General features: G+C 50.7%; 1 protein-coding gene across 2 annotated transcripts in view; it reads right to left on the bottom strand.

Annotated features, from left to right (window-relative positions):
• Window positions 1-4,906: 4,906 nt before the first annotated feature.
• The window catches only part of OPRD1 (opioid receptor delta 1), a 45,597-nt gene continuing 30,479 nt past the window's right edge, over window positions 4,907-20,024 (bottom strand). Inside the window, exons 2-3 of one of the 2 annotated variants that reach the window (XM_037057141.1) lie at window positions 7,959-8,308; window positions 4,907-5,484 (exon numbers count right to left, since the gene is read on the bottom strand). In XM_037057141.1, the coding sequence (XP_036913036.1) occupies window positions 4,946-5,484; window positions 7,959-8,298 (879 nt within the window). In that variant the 5' untranslated portion in view covers window positions 8,299-8,308 and the 3' untranslated portion in view covers window positions 4,907-4,945. Of the gene's footprint in view, window positions 5,485-7,958; window positions 8,326-20,024 lie in introns of those variants that run through there. The other variant, XM_037057140.1, reaches the window with a different exon arrangement.

The following is a 20,024-nucleotide window of genomic DNA, read 5'->3' as shown; positions in this document are numbered from 1 at the left end:
GCAGGGCCCTACACAGCAGGTCCCTGAATAACGCTGTTGAGTTCAACATTGTTTCCTCATGTTGGTGAGGAAGAAAATCATCCCCAGCTGGGGCCCCTGTCCGTGTGGGGTTTGCACATTCTTCCATATCCGTGTGAGTTTTTTCTGGGTTCTCTGGCTTCCTCCCACATCCCAAAGATGAGCGTGTGAGGTGACTTGGCGTATCTACATTGTCTTGGTCTGAGTGTGTGTGGGTGTGTGTGTGAGACAGATATGTGACCTGTGACAGAAGAACATCATCTCCAGAGTGGGTCCCCCCTTACTCCCCGAGCTGGCAGGAGGCTCTGGTCACCCGTGACCCTGAACTGAAATAAGCGAGTTGGAAAATAATTATTTTACTTGATTTTATTACTTTCTTAAATGTTTGTTAGCTCACATTGATTTCAATGTTTAATATTAGAAGCATGTTGGTCCTCTATTTAGAAGCTGAGGGATGCTTTTGTGGCTAGAAATATCCCGTAGGAACTTAACTCTTGCTTACGTCAATTGGCCTATGTAAAGTGGTTTCATTACACATCATGGCACTTAAAGTTGCCCTTTCCAAGAAAGTACAGACAATGTAAAGGGAGGACTTGCTGTGCATTAACTCATCAGATCCTCACAGTCCCTTGAAGGACGTTCACTCTAAATTTTTTTATCCTCACCAAGGGCATTTTTTCGTTGCTTTTAGAGAGAGAGAGAGAGAAAGAGAAACATCGATTGACTGCCACCCACAAGTGCTGGGACTGGGCATCGAACCTGCAAACTTTCGGCTATGGGGCAACATTCCAACCAGCTGGCTAGGGCAGGAGTTCATTCTACAGATGAGGAAACTGAGGCACATAAAGGAAAAGCCAAGGCCTGACTCTCTAGCCTCAACTACTACTTCTATTACAAGAGATATGAAATTGTAGGATATCTTGAAACCACAAGCCAAAACTTCCTTCCCTCCCACCTTCTGAAGAGAGAGAAATGGAAATTTGGAGGGAAATCAGACCTGCTCCAGGTCTGAGAGTCCTGTGACACTCTAGAGCACAGATGGCAAACACAAGGCCCACGGGCCCAATCCGGCCCTCCACCTGATTTCTACCCAGCAGCAGTGCCGAGCTCTCGCTTAACTGTTAAGGAGCAGTTACATTGATACAGTCCTAAAGCTACATTCGGCCCTTCGAAGGCAACCGCAGGGATGAAGCGGCCCCCAGTGACAATGAGTCTGACACCCCTGCTCTAGATTCTACTGTCCATTTGGAGCGTTAAAATGCATCGTGTGCAGCACATTTTAAAATGTGGAGAGTTAGAGAGTGTCAGGAGGAACAGAGCTTGTGGAAAATTTCCCTTTTCCTTGAGGTTTTTCCATTTGGTTTTAAGTCTTCAGAAACCCCACCCCAGGGCTACTATGGCTCTTGCACTTCAATGAGGTCTGGTGTTCGGTCACTGACTGCCAGGAAACCTGGATCCTGGTAGCCCGAGTTCTGCCACCGTTAAGGAGTTCTGTGCCTTAGGGGTGAGTGGCTTGACCTTTCTGAACCTGACTTCTTGTCCAAAACAAGGGTAATAGTACTACCTTCACCCCTCCCCTCCCATGTTCCCCCAGGAATGTCATGAGAAACACTAAGTCCCATGCTCCAGCTGTACACAATTTCTCTGGTTTGCCAAGCACTTGAACATTTCCCTGCTTTTGGGCGGCCAACTCCCAGTCATCCATTAAGGCCCTCTGACCCTTTCCACCTCTTCCAGGATTGCTATAAATGTTCCAGTAAAAAGCTGGAAAAGGCACTTCCCTGTGACACCCTCCCTGGGGCTCCTCATCACTGAACACATCACAGGGAAAGGCAATGCTCTGTTTACGCTTTGTCTCCGAGAATGGGCTCGAACTTTCTGAGGGCAGGCCGGTCCCGACTCACTTCCAAGTCTCAGTGCCCAGCGTGCACACAGCATGGCATGAAGTAGATTCCAATACAAATTTGCTTTACCTTAGCCCTGACTGGTGTGGTTCAGTGGATTGAGCGCAGGCCTGCAAACCAAAAGGTCGCCAGTTTGATTCCCAGTCAGGGCACAGGCCTGGGTTGCAGGCCAGGTCCCCAGTGGAGGGCTCATGAGAGGCAACCACACATTGATGTTTCTCTCTCTCCCTTTTTTCCTTCCCTTCCCCTCTCTCTAAACACAAACAAGTAAAATCTTTTTTTAAAAATTTGCTTTACCTTAAAGGTATGTGGCCTGGCCCCAGCCCCTGCTGACCCCAGGACAAACTCATGTATGAAAAGTGGTAAAAGGGAGCCAGTGTGTTAAAGCCACAGAGCATGGCAGCAAGTGGACCTGAAGCAGCCTCAAGACAAGCCTAGACTAGGAGGCATCGAAGGGGACACAGTTCTTATAAGGAAAATAAATAGACCTGGTTCCAATGCCACCTCATTCAGGAGCCTTCCTTGATTCCTAAATTGTCTGTTTCCTCTGAGATCTCCCCAAAGCATTTGCAGAAGCAGTCCCAAGTGATGAGGAGTGTCCAGGAGTGTCCCCGCCTTGCCGATACCCACCCCCATACAGACACACAGGCTCCATTTGGGTGGGAAAGGCAATCTAGGTGCGCTGGGACCCCAGGCACGGGCAGCTTAGCAGGTTGGATCTGAGTGCTGGGCACAGCCTCGCATCTTCCCAGGCCACTAAGGGAGTCTTTCCTGGAGGAAGAAAATTCCCAGGTCCACAGCCTTGCCCTGAGAGAGGGACCATGCTTTGCCCACTAAGGGAAGGCATCCCCACCCCTAACGCGCCCAAATCCCATCTGCTGCCTAAGCCTCCACCCCTCTCAGCCCCTGCTGGAGAGACAGCCTCCCGGGAGAGGAAAGGCTTTTGTTCCCAGGAAACGACTGTCAGAGGGAGAAGAGGTGCATTGTTTCTTTTTCTTTTTCTTTTTGCTTCAGACAAAGACGTCAATTTCTTTCCATCTGTCCCAAAAAGGGAAGATTAAATTTGTTTTCACAGGGATGTCAGAACACTGCTTCAATAGGGAGTCAGGCTGTAAGACAGGCTGCGTCTGTGAGGAAGGGGAGGGCAGTGGGGGTGAGAGATGAAGCGAGGGGATGCACGGGGGACAAGGACAAACCCTGGCACTGGGGGGAGCAAACAGCTGGGCCTGCCTGGATAAAATGACAACCCAATGAGAAGAAATACTTCCCTGCTTAGCTCTGGGTGGACCTCCCCTCCCCAGCAGTTTGAAGGGGACAGCTGGAGCAGGTGCAGGGAAAGGGGGAGCACACACTAACCTTAGCCTTACAGCTACAGAAGCTTTCTCCCCTCCCCCCCCCATAGTTCCTCCAGAGTTAGGGCCCTGTGTGGGCAGGTCTAGCTCACTGGAAACTGGACACAGTGCACGCAACCAGATGGTGAGTAAAGGGAAGGAGAATTTCTCAGAGGTTCTTCTCAGAAAGCCTGCCCTGGTGCTACAGACAGATGCCCCACCCAGTCCCAGGGCACTTAACCTCTAGGGCGCTCTAACCCCTGGTCCTCTGTCCTCCAGCACCTGAGCTAGAAAAGCCAGGGTCCTAGAGACACCCACCCTGAAAAAAAAAAAGAAGCTTCTGCCCTCTGGCTTCAGGACCTAACCTCAAAGCAGAGCCCCACCCCCACCCCACCACACACACACACACACCCTGCCTCAGCCCAACCACCATCACCTCTTGGTACAGAGGCTGACCTGCAGTTCAGCTTGGGAACTGAAGGCCCCCAAACCTCCTTATGCCTTTTGAGCCCCATTAGAGACTCGCAACTGAGGAGTCTACCCCAACTGCAGCCCTGCTCCACTGTCCTGTCCTGGAGCCACCCACCCTGCTCCCTGTCCTGTGCCAACCCCCGGAAATGCAGTGCTGGGGACACTGATTCGATGCTGAGGGCACATGACTGGCAAGGAGTGAAAAGGTACATATGTGTATATACATTTCTCTATTTTCTTTAAGATTTTATTTATCTTTAGAGGGGAAGGGAGGAAGAGAAGGAGAGAAATACCAATGTACAGTTGCCTCTTGTGGGTCCCCTCCTGGGAATCTGCCTGCAACCCAGGCATGTGCCCTGACTTGGAATCTAACTGCGATCGCTTCGTTCGCAGGTTCGCGCTCAATTCACTGAGCTATGCCAGCCAGGGCCCTCTATTTTCTTTTCTTTTTATTTATAAAGATTTCAAGTTGGACCTGGACCATGGCAAGCACGGCCTTGAGACCCACCTCCTGCTAGAGCTCAGGGCTAGGACTCCATCCCAAAGTTGAGGCCGCTATCCCCTGCACACAGGCCCTACCTCTGGGGCCCAGTCTTTAGCCGTAGCCACATCTCACTGTCCCATCCCTGAGATTCGCTGGAGAAGAGGCCCTTCCTCACCACGCAGAGACCCAACCTTGCAGCTCAATTCTCAAGCCGCCTCCCCGACCACTGCCCCTCTCCCCTTGCCCGCCCCCTGCCCTGGGGTCCTGGGCCTGGAAGCTTCAGGCCTCAGTCAGTAGGTATCACCACTGACACGACCATCTCAGGGTTCTAACTGAAAGCTGTCCCACTGTCAAGCCTCTGCCCCACTGTAAACGGTGGCCCTCTTTACCCGACCAGTTCTAGAGCCACTCACTGGTCCTACTCCCTAGGGGTCGCTAGCTCGCTCTCCCTCCCCACAACCCAGAGCCTTTGACCACGTACTCAGTCCAGAGGCACGGCCCCACCCTCCTGACCTCTGCTCCGCCCCAGAGGTCCACCCACAGCTGGGGCCCCATCTCTTGGACCCCGCCTCATCTCAAGCCCAGATACGTTTTCCAAAACAGAGGCTCCCTTATGCCCCCTTCCTTTTGCCCCCTTCCTTTTGGCCCCGTCCACGTCACGGCCCCCGCCCCCACTAGAACTCGGTGTGACGGCCAGGTCACTCCGGAGGGGTGCACAGTGGGCCGGCCGAGCCTTGTCAGGAGGCAGCACCGCCAGGACCTTCGGACGGGGTGCAGGCGGTGACCCGTTCCCGGACCGTAGCTTCGCGGGCGCGGCTGAAGCTGCTGGGCTCCGGGCGGCCCCAGGGTGAGCGGCAGAGCTGGCGGAAGCAGCGCTTGAAGTTCTCGTCGAGGAAGGCGTAGAGCAGGGGGTTGAGACTGCTGTTGGCATAGCCGAGCGCGATGCACAGGTGCAGCGCGGCCACCACGAGCGGGTCGCGGCGGTTGATGTCCACCAGTGTCCAGACGATGACGAAGATGTGGATGGGTGCCCAGCACACCACGAAGGCGCCCACCACCACCAGCACCATGCGCGTGATGCGACGCAGACTGCGGTCCTTCTCCTTGGAGCCTGAGAGCAGGCGCACACTGCGCAGGCGCAGCAGCATGAGGCCATAGCACACGGTGATGATGAGGATGGGCACCACGAAGGCAAAGAGGAACACGCAGATCTTGGTGACCGTGTCCCAGTACCAGCTGGGGCTGGGGAACTGGAGCATGCACACCACTGCCCCGTCTGAGTCGAGGAAACAAAGAAAGATAGAGGGGGGTAAGGGGCTCGGGGGCCCAAGGGTTCTGCCTGCTCACAGTGTCCCACCTCCTACCCGCCTCCGACTTGGTCAAGTCCCACCGCTCCTTCTGGCCTTTGCTCAAGGTGATTCCTCTCCCTGGAAAGTCCTCCTTTTCTTCTACACTTGATGAACATGTACTCATCCTTCAATACCCCAGTAGGATTGGCCCTAATATGGAAGGTGTTCCTATATTCTCTCCCAGTCCCTCCCTTCATAAGACTCCAGTCCATGGGCAACAATAATGATAAAATTTAGCCCAAGACCACTAAATGTCAGTCATTGTGATAACTCAAAACAGCTCACACATTTCCAAAGTAACTTCAGTGGGCACAATATTGCTGACAGGGAGCCTGAGTTTAGAGTAGGACTCGGGTCCAACTGTGGCGTGGCCTTGAGCAAATTACTCAGACTTCAAGAGCTTCCCTAAAGTGGGACTAATAACAGTACCTAAGCCTCACAGGGTTGTCGTGGGGCTTAAATGGGCCAAGGCATGTAAACCATTTAGCACAGTGGGGTTTGAGCTCTTGGTGCATTCACAGGGCAGAGGATAGATACACGTGTGAGTCTGGAGGTCAGGGCTGGGGCTGGGGTGGCAAGTCTCAGCTTCTTAGCAAAAACTTTCTGGCTGCCAGACTTGTCCCGAGTTAAGAGAGGCTCCCAGGATGGAATGAGCTCCCTGTTTCTAGGCTATGGGCTTGGGCAGGATGCTGTGAGGTGCTCTCATGCTGCCCAAGCCCATAGCCTCGATGGGCCCATAGCCAGGATGCTGTGAGGTGCAGACACAGGGCTGGGGCTGGCCTGAGCAACTCCCTAGGTCTTTGGGAATTCTGCAGTTTGAGGAGCTACACAGTGGATTTGTAGCCTGAGAGTTGTGAGGAGGGGCTGGGGACTCACAGACAGCGAGCCCATGACATCAGGCTGTCAGGACCCACAGACACTGCAGAGGTAAAGGACCTTACTGTACAGATGGCAGAAGCAGGCCTGGAAAAGAACAGCACCTGTCCAAGGTCGCACAGCAAGTGGCCTACAGGTGCTGATGGCACACACTGGGGAGGTGGTGTGTGTGGAGTGAGTGAGCCCATCTGGCCCAGCCCCCAGCAGGGCTGCAGTTAATGGCCCGTAAACCGAAGGCTGACAATGAGGAGTGGGCCCAGCTGCTGAGTCAAGTCCCACAGCTCAGAGGCTCTGTAAGGGCTCTACCCCTGTGAGTCAGCGGTGGCCAAGAAGCCTCCCACCACAGCTGCTCCCCTCTCCCAGCACAGCACTGGTGATCTGCAACCCTTCACGGGAGGGGCCGAACAGAGCAACAGACCTGGGGACAGGAGCCTTGGTTTCTAGGCCAAATTCCAGCAGATGTCTGGCTGTATGACCCTACATAAATCATCTCTCTGACTTCTCTGGTTCTCAGCTTCCTTAAAGTCAAATGGAGGTAAGAGTCGCTGCCTTGTCTCTCTCACAGGCTTAACCATTCTAGTAGCTGCTATTTACTGGGCCTTGGCCATGGGTCAGGACCTGTCCTGGGTATTTAACATGTACAAGCTTATTTGTTTTCTCCGTGCCCCATGACAATATAGTGTGGGTCAGATAGGTTCGTGACCCGTGGCTTTGACGCCCTGCTGAACTACTTTTCCCACTCCTTTACATCAAGCTGGGGTCATGTGACCAGCTATCACTAAGAGATGGGCCATAACATTTAAAAGTGGTTGTGTTTTCTCATCATTCCCTCTCCATATCCATCTGTTGGCCAGATGCCAGTGGTGGAAGATTCCAAAACCATTTGTGGAGCCTGGGTCCCTGAATAATTGTGTGGCATAGAGACCCTCCTCCTCTTGCTCATATTGAACTGTAATGTCAGTGAGAAATACACTTCTTCTGTGTTAAACCACTGAGCAGCTACCCTAACTGATATAGCTGCTACTATACTAATAATGCCATTTTACTCTGAGGAAATGCACCTGTCTGTAATTCTCTGGGGGCCAATCTCTAGGCATTGCTTTGGTCACATGGGCCAATGATTGCAAATTGGGGCGGAAGGGAGTTAGGACAGGACCGAAGATCCTGTGGCCTCCACTGCTCACTGATCAGTGACACCCTCACCCCACTGGCCATCCAGCTGTCTCCTTACAGGTCAGTCATCCACATCCTTCTGGCCGGTGGCAATGCGCTCATAGATCAGCCATCCATAATCCCATTCGTCATTTCTTTTGGCCAGCAACCCACAAGACCAGTCATTCATCCTCACTACAGTTAACCATTCCCATTCCTCATTGGCCAGCCATTCCCATTCCCATTGGTTGACTATCCATACTCCCCCTGGCCGGTCACCCACACTTTCATTGATCAGCAGTCCACACCTCCACCCTGGTAAGTGACCTGCAACCCCGCAGAGGCCCGTGCGGTGCCCCCTGTGGTCACTCACCCTGGGGACGGGTCACAGCCATGATCATGATGGGCACACCAACACCGGAGGCCAGGACCCAGATGCAGATGTTGATCAGCTTGGCCTTGGCGGGTGTGCGGAAGTCCAGGGCCTTGACAGGGTGGCAGACGGCAATATAGCGGTCCACACTCATCATGGTGAGTGTGAAGATGCTAGTGAACATGTTGTAGTAGTCAATGGAGAGCACAACCTTGCAGAGCAGCTCTCCAAATGGCCATGTCTCCATCAGGTACTTGGCGCTCTGGAAGGGCAGCGTGCTGGTGGCCAACGCGTCTGCCAAGGCCAGGTTGAAGATGTAGATGTTGGTGGCCGTCTTCATCTTAGTGTACCTTAAAAGGAAGTGCATGTGTAACTGTTCCATTGCACAGACTTCAGTTGCACATGAAATTCGGGGAGGTGAAATGACTGGTCCAAGGTCACACAAAAGGTCAGGGGCAGAGACAGGACTGGAACCCTGATCTATCTGATTGAGCAGCATTCCTTTCTGCTATAACAGAAGGGTGTTTCTCTGGCTGGGGGTGACTTTGGCAGAAAGCATTTTCGGAATGCTTACCTTTTAAAAAGAAAATTAAGCTCCAGAAGAAAATAGCTGATTGATTCTGGGCCAGTAACTTGAACTCTCTAAGCCTTGGTGCTCACAGCTGTACAAACAGGGTGACACTCTTCCCAGCCTCAGTGGGTTGTTATGAAATTTAATGAGATGATACGGCAGCCCAGCACCCAAAGCACAGTAAGTGCTTGTATATGAGAGTTGTTCTTATTCTTCATATACAAAGAAGGAAGCTGGGGGCTCAACCAGAGTAACCTGTCTCTCTGTCACTGACCTGGCCTTTTGGGGATGTGATTGGGCAGCTTTGAGGGAGGGACTCGGCCTAGCAGAATGACTGGGGCCTGAGACTGCTGGGGGTGTCCTCCCTGGCAGACCAGGGCTGCCGTCCTGTCCAGACCGTCTTGCTCTCGTGCAGCTGGACTCGCCCAGCTGTAGGGAAGGAGAGCAGGGGGCAGTGTCAGACGTCAGAGCATGTGCCCAGGTGTCCAAGCCAGATGTCTGCAACCAAGCACTGCACCTGCAACTCTGCAACACCCCTCCACGTTCCGCACTGCCACACAGCCGCGTGCACCACAGCTGGCCCCTTGTCTGCCAACACTTAGAGTCATGGCCCCTTCGGTGCCAGGGCCTGGGCTGGGCACCAAGTAGCCTGGAGGCGGCTGCCTACACTGAGACAGTCCCGGTGCAGTGTGATCACCGCCGAAACACGCAGGTACACCAGGAAGGGGTGAGGGCTGTCCTGGGGTGATGGGAGAAACCCAGAGAAGAGCTGTATGAGCACCTGCTCACAGTTCAGAGCAGAAAAGCCCTGAGAGGCTGAGAGTTAGTGATTTTACAAAAGTGTGGTCCACGGACTTTCCGCAGAATCATGGGAAGAACCGGTAAGAAACGCAGATTCTTGGACTTAACCCCAGCCCTTCTATATCTTAATCCATGGAAATGATCTTTAACAAGAACTGCCCCCTGCAAGTGATTCTTATGGACCCTGAAGTTTGAAAAGCACTATGTGTGGCCTAAAGCCCATATTGTGAAGAGATGGGGAGACTGAGCCAAGGCCGCACAGTGACAGTGGCAAAGCAAGAAATCAGATGCTTTCTCTTCACCCTACCCCTCTAGGCTAGCAACCCACAAGATCCCCCAACCCCTCACATACCATGCAGTGCCCCAGGCGCCCAGAAGGAGCGCTCTCGCGTGTTTTTAATGGCTGAACAAAAACTATCAGCTAAGGCTGTTCCTTCATGAAGTCACTGATTTGTTTGTTTAAAAAAAAACTTTGACTCACTCATTGTCCTCCAGGGCCAGCATCTGTCCCACTCCCTCTCAAAATAGCTGTCATTTGCCCTGCGGCTGGAGAAACAAAAAGTTTTGCTCGGAGATAGCAGAACTGCTTGGGAAGTCTGTCTTCAGCGGGCGGGCATGGGTTCACAGCTGTGTAGGAGGCAGGCTCAACCCCGCAGCTGACTCGTCTAATTTTGCTTCTTTTACGCAGAACAATTAGAGGCTGTTCTTTGCCTGCTATTTTGATTTGTGAAGGATCCTTCAATTCCCAGAGGGGGCTGGGATGCTGGGAAGTGGGAGATGAAGCTGCTGTAGTTGATCCAGGCAGGGCTGAGAGCCCCAGGAGCGCCCTCCTCACGGCCCCCCACCCCAAAGCGAACCAGTGCCAAGCCCTGTCTTGTCAGTCTCCTCCGACAAATCACGCCTCTCTCCTGCTCTCAAGGCCCTACTGGCTTCCCAAAGTTCTCTCCACATTTCACAAGCTGGCCCCGGCCCCCTCTAGGGCCTTGGGTACCAGAACCTTCCCCCAGTGGCTGTCCCCTACCCCCTAGCCTCGCCCCCCCCCCCCCCCGTTCCTTGGACCCCAGCAGCCCACTTCTGCCTCAGGGCTTCTGGGCTGCTCGCTGCTCGGTCTTCCTGATGATTTCAGTCCTGACCCCCCCCCCCCCGATTTTGTGTGGTTTGCTCCTTCACTTGACTCAGGATTCTATTCAAATGTCACCTCCTCAGAGAGGCTGCCCTGACCTCCTTACCTAACGTACCCCTCCCTACCCGCCCCCCCCATCCCTCTCTGACTCCTAACACTGCCTCACTTTTTTAAAAAGATTTTGTTTTTTTTTAAGATTTGATTTATTCATTTTTAGAGAGAGGAGAAGAGAAGGCAAGAAGTATCAATGTGTGGTTGCCTCTGTTGCCTCTCCCACGCCCCCTACTGGGAACCTGGCCTGCAACCCAGGCATGTGCCCTGACTGGGAATTGAACTGGTGACCCTTTGGTTCACAGCCCATGCTCAATGCACTGAGCCACACCAGCCAGGGCTGTTTATTTATTTTTAAAGAGAGGGGAAGGGAGAGAGAAAAGAGAGGGAGAGAAACAACTGCTCTACTGCCTCTCACACACCCCCAGTGGGGGACCTGGCCTGCAACCCAGCGACGTCCCCCGACCAGGAATCAAACTGGCAACCTGTTGGTTCACAGGCCGGCACTCAATCCACGGAGCCACACCAGCCAGGGCTCATTTTTCTTTACAGCATGAACTTCTGCCCGACTTAATATTTATCTTCTTTTCCTTCTACCTGCTTCTCTCACTCATGTAAACTCCCCGAAGACGGGACTTTGTCCATTTTGTTCCCTGCTGTGTCTCCGGCCCTACCAGTAGTTCCCTGGCCAACAGCACGCTTTCCATAGCCGTTTGCTGTGTAGTTCAGGTCTCATCAGCTGTCTCAGGGACTGCCACAGCGGCCTCTCCACCCCACGATTCATCATCCATAAGTTGGGGTGCTCACAATAAAAGGCAGATTTCCTCAGGGCACTCTTCTGCTTACGAGCCTTCTGTGGCTCCCCATTGCCACCTGGACCAAATCCAAACTCCTCAGAGCAAGGCACCGTCTGCGTGGGCTCCTTCCCCATGGTGCCTTCCAGCCACATCTGTGGTTCCGCACACATTCAGTCTCGCATACCCTCCCTCCTAAGGGACAGCCATGGTGGTGGTTTGGTGGGAACCCTTCCAAAGCATATACATGCATATAGCTTTTTATAAAATTTTATTTCTGCCAACGCAATACCAGTACATAGTATCAAAAGTCACACAGTACTGTAATCAAAAGAGGTGCCACTCCGCCCCGCCCCTCCTCATTCCTCTGTCCTGCTCCCCAGAGGCCACCACTTTTCATGTTTTTACTTATTCTTCTAGAGATTATCTCCATAACACTAAACAATATGCTTCAATGGCTATTTCTTCACTATTTATTTATCTATTTTAGAGAGGGGGAAGGGAGAGAGAGCAAGGAGGAGAGAAATATCAATCCGTTGCCTCTCACATGCCCCCAACCAAGCACCTGGCCCATAACCCAGGCACGTGCCTTGACCAGGAATCGAACTGGCAACCTTTAGGTTTGCAGGATGATGCCCAACCCACTGAACCACACCAGTCAGGGCTTAACTGACCATTTCTTGATGTAGCAACTTTAGACAGTATTTGTTGAAGTTTGTATTCGGTTAAGCCAGACTATGCAGCAGTAACAAACAATCCCAAAATCTCGTGGCTTAAAACAATGAAGGTTTCTTTCTAACCCTTGCAGATTCTGTTTGGCGCCTCAGGGACTAAATCCCTCGGGGCAGTTCGAGCTTGCTGCAATCCTGGGCTCTGCCTGAGGCCTTCTGGATCACCTGAGGGAGAAGAGAGTGCTGCAGGGTCCTCTGAGCTCTGGGGGAGCTGCAACATAGCACTTCCACCTAAACCTGACGGAGAACTAGTCAGGTGGCCCAACCAACAGCGAGGGGCTGAGAAGTAGTCTTGTATGTACCCAGAGGCAGGGACAACCAGATATCCCCAAACACTAGTAATGTCCCCACCTTCTCTCCCACGACCCAACTCCTCACCTTCTCCCTCCTCCCAATATACTTTTGCCACAATTCTTAAATTTCTAGTTAAAGTGATAATCAGGGCTGATACTGTTTTTTTTGGGGGGGGTTACATTCTTATGACTCTGTAGATATTGTCTACTGCTGAGCCAACTAGTATGCTATAATTCGACTCATATTCTACTACAGATTTTTTTCCTGGAATTAATAACTGCCTCCTTTTTTTTCATTTGCTGTGTACACATTGCTAAGTCCCCTGAAACACCCCAGGTTTTTCCATGCAGTCACGTTATCTTCCAGTTCCTTTTGTCTTCCTAGTGATCCACCGCCCGGAGCCTCCCTCTCCCCTTTCAGAGGGACAGGGCGTGGTTGGTTTCCAGAGCAGCTGTATGCCTGTTCTCCGGTGTCATAGCCCCTGTTTCATGGCTGGAAGGTCTTTTCTGTTTTGGTGTATGCCCTCATTTTAGCGGAGTACATCCTTTAGTCACTTTCTAAGAAAGGACACAGAAAATACAATGTTTACTCTTGCATGTCTAAAAATGTCTTTCTTCTATCCTCACTGCTGATTTCTGTGACTGTATAAGGAATGGTAGGTTGGAAATAATTTTCCATCAGAATTTTTAAATTGGAAAACCATCATCTTCTGGTGGAAGATGGTTCCCTCATCTTCTGAGTTGCATGTTGACACTGAGGTACCTGAACCATTCTGATTCCTGGGGATTTATGTGTAAGTTTTCCTCCCCACCCCCAAAACTTTTAGTATTGTCTCTTGATCCCTAGTTTTCTGACATAGGCAATGATGTACCTTCAGATGGTTCTTTTTCATTTTTATAGGGCCCCCTCAGTCTGGAGATTTATGTCCTTCACTATGAAATGTCCTCATGTTGGTTACGTAGTCACATCCCTGCTCTGCGTTGCCTGGGGCCCTGGACAATTCATCAGATAGACATTGGGCATCCTGGACTGACCTCTAATTTTCTCTTCTTTCCATCTTTTTGTCTCTCTGGTACACCCTCTGAGCAATTTCCTTTTCATTATCTCTTACCCTTTATATTGTCTCTTTAAAAGTTAATGGCTCTTGTGTTTTATTTTCTCAGTGTCCTTTCTTCTTACTCCTTTTTATACAACATTTTATTTCATGGATACGGTGTCTTCTCTTCCCTCTCAGAGGACATAATAGTTTTGGGGTTTTGTGTTTTCTTCCGCTCTCCACATTGTCTTTTTGCTTCCAACATTTGCATTTATTTGTCTGTTCTGGCCTTTCTTGTCTGTCCTGGAGACTTCCTCCAAATATCTGAAGGAAGTCTGGTGAATAGGTGGGTCTTCTAGTGACACAATCAATAACTGATTGGCAGGTAGGTGTGTGTGTGTGTGTGTGTGTGTGTGTGTGTGTTTATTGATGTGGTGGCCTTCTGAATTGGTGGTCTGCACTGTAGGGGGACTGAGCAAAGACCCGGCTTTCCACTGGGCAACACCATCTGAATATCAGGGTCTGTAGTTCCCTTCTCTGGGGGCTTCAGAAAAGAATCCTCCCATCTCCCGTCTGGCTGTCAGGATTCTAGTGACAGAGATAGAAAAGGGACCTGGGGATCCCTCCATTTTTCATTTGGTGTCACACTCAGGCCCTTTCTGTGTCTGATGGCCCTGAGTTCCGAGTTTCTCCAGGTTAACGTCTCTCGGGAAAACCTTGACCTCCTGCAGAGTGGGATGGGCACTTGGCTGTGCAGGGTCCAAGAGTGGAGGCCTCAGCGCCTCACTGCTCGCTCCACAGCCAATCAGTCCCCTGCCCCTGTGTGCAGCCCCACACCTCACCCCCGCTCGGCCTGTTACTCCTCTTCCAATTGCTTTTCATCATCTGAATATGTGTTGACATGTCTTAGGGAACATAAACTGAGGCATAAGAGGCAAAGTGACTTGGCCAAGTCACAGGACCAGTAAGTGGCAGAACCGGTATTGAATTGAGACAGTCTAGTGCCAACACATCTGGTAATAACTTTGTAGTAATTGCTCCCTCCTTCTCTCCTTCTCCCTTTCTCTCCCTCTCCCCTTGCCACGTGAGGACACAGCAGCCATCTGCAAGCCAAGACGAGAGCTCTCATCAGAAATGACCATGCTGGCACCTTGATCTTGGACTTTGGTCTCCAAAACTATGAGGAAATAAATTTCTGTTGTTTAAGCCACCCAGTGTATGGTATTTTGGTTTGGCAGTTTGAGCTGAGACCAAATAACATTCCTGCCAGGTTGGAAAGAATGAGGAGGGGTCGGCCGTGTGAAGACAGAGGGGCAGGCTGCTTCAGGCGGGAGGAACATGTGCAAAGCCCCTGTGGCAGGAAAGAGCTTGATGAGCTGCAGGAATAGACAGAAATCCAGTGTGTTTAAAGGGGAGTGAACCGGACAGGGAACAGCAGCAGATGCAGCAGCAGAAGTCAGCAGGGGTCAAATCACACGGAGCCTCTGGGCCAGGGCGAGAAGTTCGGATGTCATTCTGAGTGCAGGGGGAAGTCACTGGTGATCTGAAGCAGAGGTGTGGATGCTCGGATTTATGTGTGTTTCTTAAACGATCACTCTGATGACTTCCTGTTCGGAGGCTGGATGGAGCGCAGAACAAGAGTGGGCAAGAGACCAAACTTTCTGGAAAGATGAAGTGCTTGTTGCTTCACCCCCAAGTCCTGCTGTTGGTCTCTAGTTATTTTTTCCCCCCAAAAGTTGTAGATATGGCATTGGACACCTACTTTACACCATACTAAATAATTCACTTAAAATGAATGAAAGGCCTAAATGTAAGAGCTGAAACTATAAAACTCTTAGAAGAAAAAGGGGGAAAGCCTCGTGACACTGGATTTGGCAACAATTACTTGGCTATGACACCGAAAGTGCAGGCAACAAAAAATAGAATAAACTGAATTACATCAAAACTGAAGATTTTTGTGCATCCAAGGGCACGATTAACGGAGTGAAAAGGCCAACCATGGAGTGGGAGGAAATATCTGCAAGTCACGAATCCGATAAGGGATTAATATCTAAAATATATAAAGGAGTCCCAGAACCCAACACTTCAAAACAAAGCAAAGGGCTTGGGGAGACATTTCTCCAAAGAAGTACAAATGGCCGATAAGCACACAAAAAGATGCTCAGCCTCAGGAATCATTAGGGAAAAGCAAATCAAAACCACCATGAGATCAAATCCATGATCAAATCCACCGTCAAATCCACCGCCTCACACCTACCAGGAGGGCTATGGTCAAGAAAATAAAAACAGGAAATAACTAGTACAGGAGAGGAGGAGGAAGGGCGGAACCCCCTGGGCTGCGCTGGCGGGAAGGTGAAGGGTCCAGATGCCGTGGAAAGCAGCACGGAGAGTATACAAAAAGCTGACAGTGGAATTGCCATTTGATCCCACCATCCCACTCCTGGGTATCCCCCCAAAAAAACTAAAAGTAGGATCTCAGACCTCTGTGCACCCTTGTTCACAAGAGCATTATTCACAACAGCCAGTCCGAGTGTCCAGGGGTGGGTGAGCGGGTAAACGGAAGGTGGTCTCCCCACTCAGCGGACTATTATTCAGCCTTAAAAAGGAAGGAAATTCTGACACATGTTGCAACATGGATGAACCTTAAGGACATTGTGCCAGGTGAAATAAGCCAGACACAAAGACAGGAAAAGACAGATACTGTATGACTCTGCTTACAGCAGGTCCCTAGAGCAGTCAGGTTCATGGAGGCAGAGAGTAGAACGGCAGTTTCGGGGCTGGGGTGGAGGTGGGGGGCATTTGTTCACCAGAAGAGGGTTTTGGTTTGGAGGATAAGAGTTCTGGAGGCGGACAGTGCTGACATCTGCCCGACAATGGGAATGCATTTCATGTCGCTGAACTGGACACCTAGAAAACGATTAACATGGTACATGGTCTGTTATATGCATTTTATCACAGTTTAAAGAAAGGTCATGGATAATCAAGAGTTGTCACAGTCTATTTTCTAAGCTGGAGGATGCGGTAAAGGGCCCTTCAGAGCCATTCGGACCTTGGCTCCTCCACACACTTAGCTGCGGGATCTTGGATAAATTGCTTTACCTCTCTGAGCCTGTTCTCTTGTTCATAATTTCAATGTAACCATGCTTTTTAAGAGCCAAAATATGTCTAGCTTACTAGCCAGCATGTAGTCCAGAACTGGCAGCCCTTCTGGTTTTCTTTTTGCTCTGATATTTTTCTGCTTTTTTCTCATCAGGTTCAATTCTCATCATCGGACCCAACCCTGGGGGTGAGGACATTAAGCTCCAGTGGAACCTCTACTGACTCTGAGATGCATTGGGAAACCCTTTGCTTTCTTTCTAAGTCAAAATCCCCATGAGCTCATGTGGAATTATGCAGCTGCTAGAGAATTTTCTCCCAAACATCTCCATCCCAAACAAGGCTGCCTTCTACTGAAGCACTGAGTTTCAGAGCTCTCAACCCACCCTGTCTTCTGTCAAACAGCCCCATTGTCAGGGAAGAACTGTTAATTCTCCTTCAGTTCGAAGGAGATTGGGCGTGCTCTGTGACTGAAGCACAGCCAGGGCCCCATTCAAACCTCACACCCTCCCAGTCTCTGAAGAGCTGGGCTTCTCGGGTGACAAGTAAGCTCCTTGTCAGAACTGTCTCCCCCAGGCACGCCTGGGGCACTTGGTTAGACTGGCTGGTGTCTTAGTACCCAGCACTCAGAAGGAAGTTAACACATTCCCTCCGCTGTGCAAGGACTCAGCAGGACTGGTCTGACAGCTTTGGGTCGGCTGTTCATTCCCTTTCAGCAATATTCTCTGAGTGTCTGTTCTCCCGTGTGCCAGGCACTACGCCAGGAGCAGCAAATGCACAATTTCACCGCATCCTCGCTGCAGTCCTGAGTGCTAACACCATCCTCATCCTACAGAGGAGCTAAGTTAGATGGCTCACCCAAAGACACGCAGCTAGGAGGTGACAGTGACAGGAGCAAACTTAGCTCCGTGCTTGTAACCCCTCGGGTCTGTGCTTTCTGTCCTCAGCCTCCTTGCCACCTGCACTGCCTTATCAAACACCGGCCATGGCGAGGAGCCCAGTCCGGAGGCCAGAGGGGGGCTGACTCCACAGCATTCACCTGGTTTCCACACAGTCCTCGCCCCTGCTGTGTCAGGGCCTTGGAGACAGCCTGCTCACAGTCCAGGTGGAGCTGGGAGGGGCAGACTGACACGCATCAGAACAAAGTCACGGGCACGACAGGGCCTGATGGGGCAAGGAGGAGAGGTCAGTGCAGCACTGGCCACAAGGGGGCAGCGACCAGTTTTGTGGTTTTTTTAAGATGTATGTATTTATTTATTTATTTAGAGGGGAATGAAGGGAGAGAGGGTAAGAGGGAGAGAAACATCAATGTGTGGCTGCCTCTTGTGCAACCCATATTGGAGACCTGGCCTACAACCCAGGCATGTGCCTTGACTGGGAATTGAACCAGTGATTCTTTGGTTCTCGGGCCAGCACTCAATCCACTGAGCCACACTAGCCAGGGCACAAACAGTATTTACAAACAACTATGTGCAAGCTGTTATCAGGCATGATTGTATGCATTCCTTACACTGGGTTTCTTTTGTTCTTTAATAGATAACAAATAATTCCTAGTCAGGGCACATTCCTGGGTTGCAGGCCAGTTCCCCGCAGGGGCCAGTTCCCCGCAGGGGCCAGTTCCCAGCAGGGGATGCACGAGAAGCAACCATACATGGATGTTTCTCTTCCTCTTTCCTTCCCTTCCCCTCTAAAGATAATAAAATAAATAGATAACAATATTGGTTGGACACTGACTGTGTACCAGGCACTGGGGAAGCGTTCTGCATCATTCAATCCTCCCAGAGCCCCCTGCAGGGTAGACAGTATTTATTATTCCTAATTTACACAGAACTTGCCCAAGACTGCAGTCAGAAAGAAGCCGAGCAGAGACTCAAACCCAGGGCTCTCCCCTGAAACCCCAGTACCTTCCTTTGACTTCAGTTTCAACTTCTCTCCTGTGGACCCACAGTATTCCACGTGCCCCTCACACTCTCTCTGGCAGGAAAGTGTAAGCTCCCCCAAAGCATGGCGTTTGTCTTGGTCAGCACTTTGCACCTAGAACTGAGAGCAGTGCCTCTCCCCGAGCAGGTGCTCCAGACACATTTGATGAAGGAATGAAGGTCAGTGAGTTCGTCTTCCTCCAGACGGGGACATCCTTCAGGCAGCAACCGTGTCCCCTTCGTGCTATACTGAGGGGACATGGTGTCTACTGGAGGACTCCCTGTGAACAGAAGCCAGTAGCAAGTCACAGAGTTCAAATTGGGACAGCCCTCCCCCTCCCTGCCTCTCCTCTGTCTTCCTTCACCTCTCCCTCCCTCCCTTCCTCAGCCTGGACCGACCCAGGTCCCCTGAAGGACATCTGGGCCCGAGCCCGTCTGCCCTGAATCTGAAGTGACTCAGCTCTGCGGCAGCAGAGAGTAATATTGTCAGGTCATTTATCCAAAGTAGCTCATTTGTTTTCAACTAAACTAAGGGGAATTTTTTCCTCCATTTATGCACAAAAGCCTGTGTGGGTCAAAGTCAGGGTAAGAGACCTAAAAACCAAAACAATAACAGCAACGGCAACAGGTGAGAGCACCAACCCCCGTCTGACCGACCCTGGGGCACCTGAGCAACCGAGTCAGACAAAACAGCTGCGGCCGAGATCAAAACTCATTCGGTCCCAAACAATGTGGATTGCTGGAGTATTTAGAATTCATTTTATTCCCAAATGCTGTTGAGATCTCAAAATAGCAGATGCTCACTATAAAATGTTCAAATGACACAGAAACATTTCATGAAGCTGAAAAGCAATCATTAATCTTACAGACCATCGTTCCAGGTAACATGCAAACACACATGTTCTGTTTTACATCCGGGAATCTTGCCGTAATGCCGTTATATAGCCTCTTTCTTTCAAAAGTGTGCTGGGACTATCTTTTGATAACCATGGATACAAATTAATACAATCCTTGGTGACTGAACTGTTATTCTAGTCCAAAGGTCAAAAACCTTTTTTCTGTAGAGTCTGAGAGTAAACATTTTAGGCTTTGTGGGCCATGTAAGGCCTCTGTTATATATTCTTTTTTTTTTAAAAAAAAAAAGAGGACATGGTTGATTTTAGAGGGAAGGGGGAGAGAGAGAGAGAGAGAGAAACATTGATGTCAGAGAAAAACATTAATTGGTTGCCTCTCACACACATGGATTAGGGACAGAATCCATACCCTGGGCTTGTGCCCTGACTGGGAATCGAACCCGCAACCTTTCAGTTTATGGGATGACATTCCAACCAACTAAGCCACACCAGCCAGGGCTATTCTTTTTTTCCTTTCTAACAACCCTTTAAAAGTATAAAAACCATTTTTATCTCAAGGACCACACAAAAACAGACTTCAGGCTAAATCTAGTCTCACTCACAGATACTGAGATTCCTGAATACAGTTACTTAATAAATCCCCTGTTGAAAGATATATAGATTAGCCCTGGCTGGTGTAGCTCAGTGGATTGAGCGCGGGCCTGCGAACCACACGATCGCGGTTCAATTCCCAGTCAGGGCACATGCCTGGGTTGCAGGCCAGTTTCTAGCAGGGGACTCACCAGAGACAACCCTA

Source organism: Sturnira hondurensis, unplaced genomic scaffold, assembly GCF_014824575.4.
Source record: "Sturnira hondurensis isolate 20B ecotype Veracruz unplaced genomic scaffold, ASM1482457v3 Scaffold0009516, whole genome shotgun sequence".
NCBI classification, from domain to species: domain Eukaryota; kingdom Metazoa; phylum Chordata; class Mammalia; order Chiroptera; family Phyllostomidae; genus Sturnira; species Sturnira hondurensis.
The sequence above is the reverse complement of the archived record's forward strand: the minus strand, read 5'-3'. Positions and strand labels throughout refer to the sequence as shown.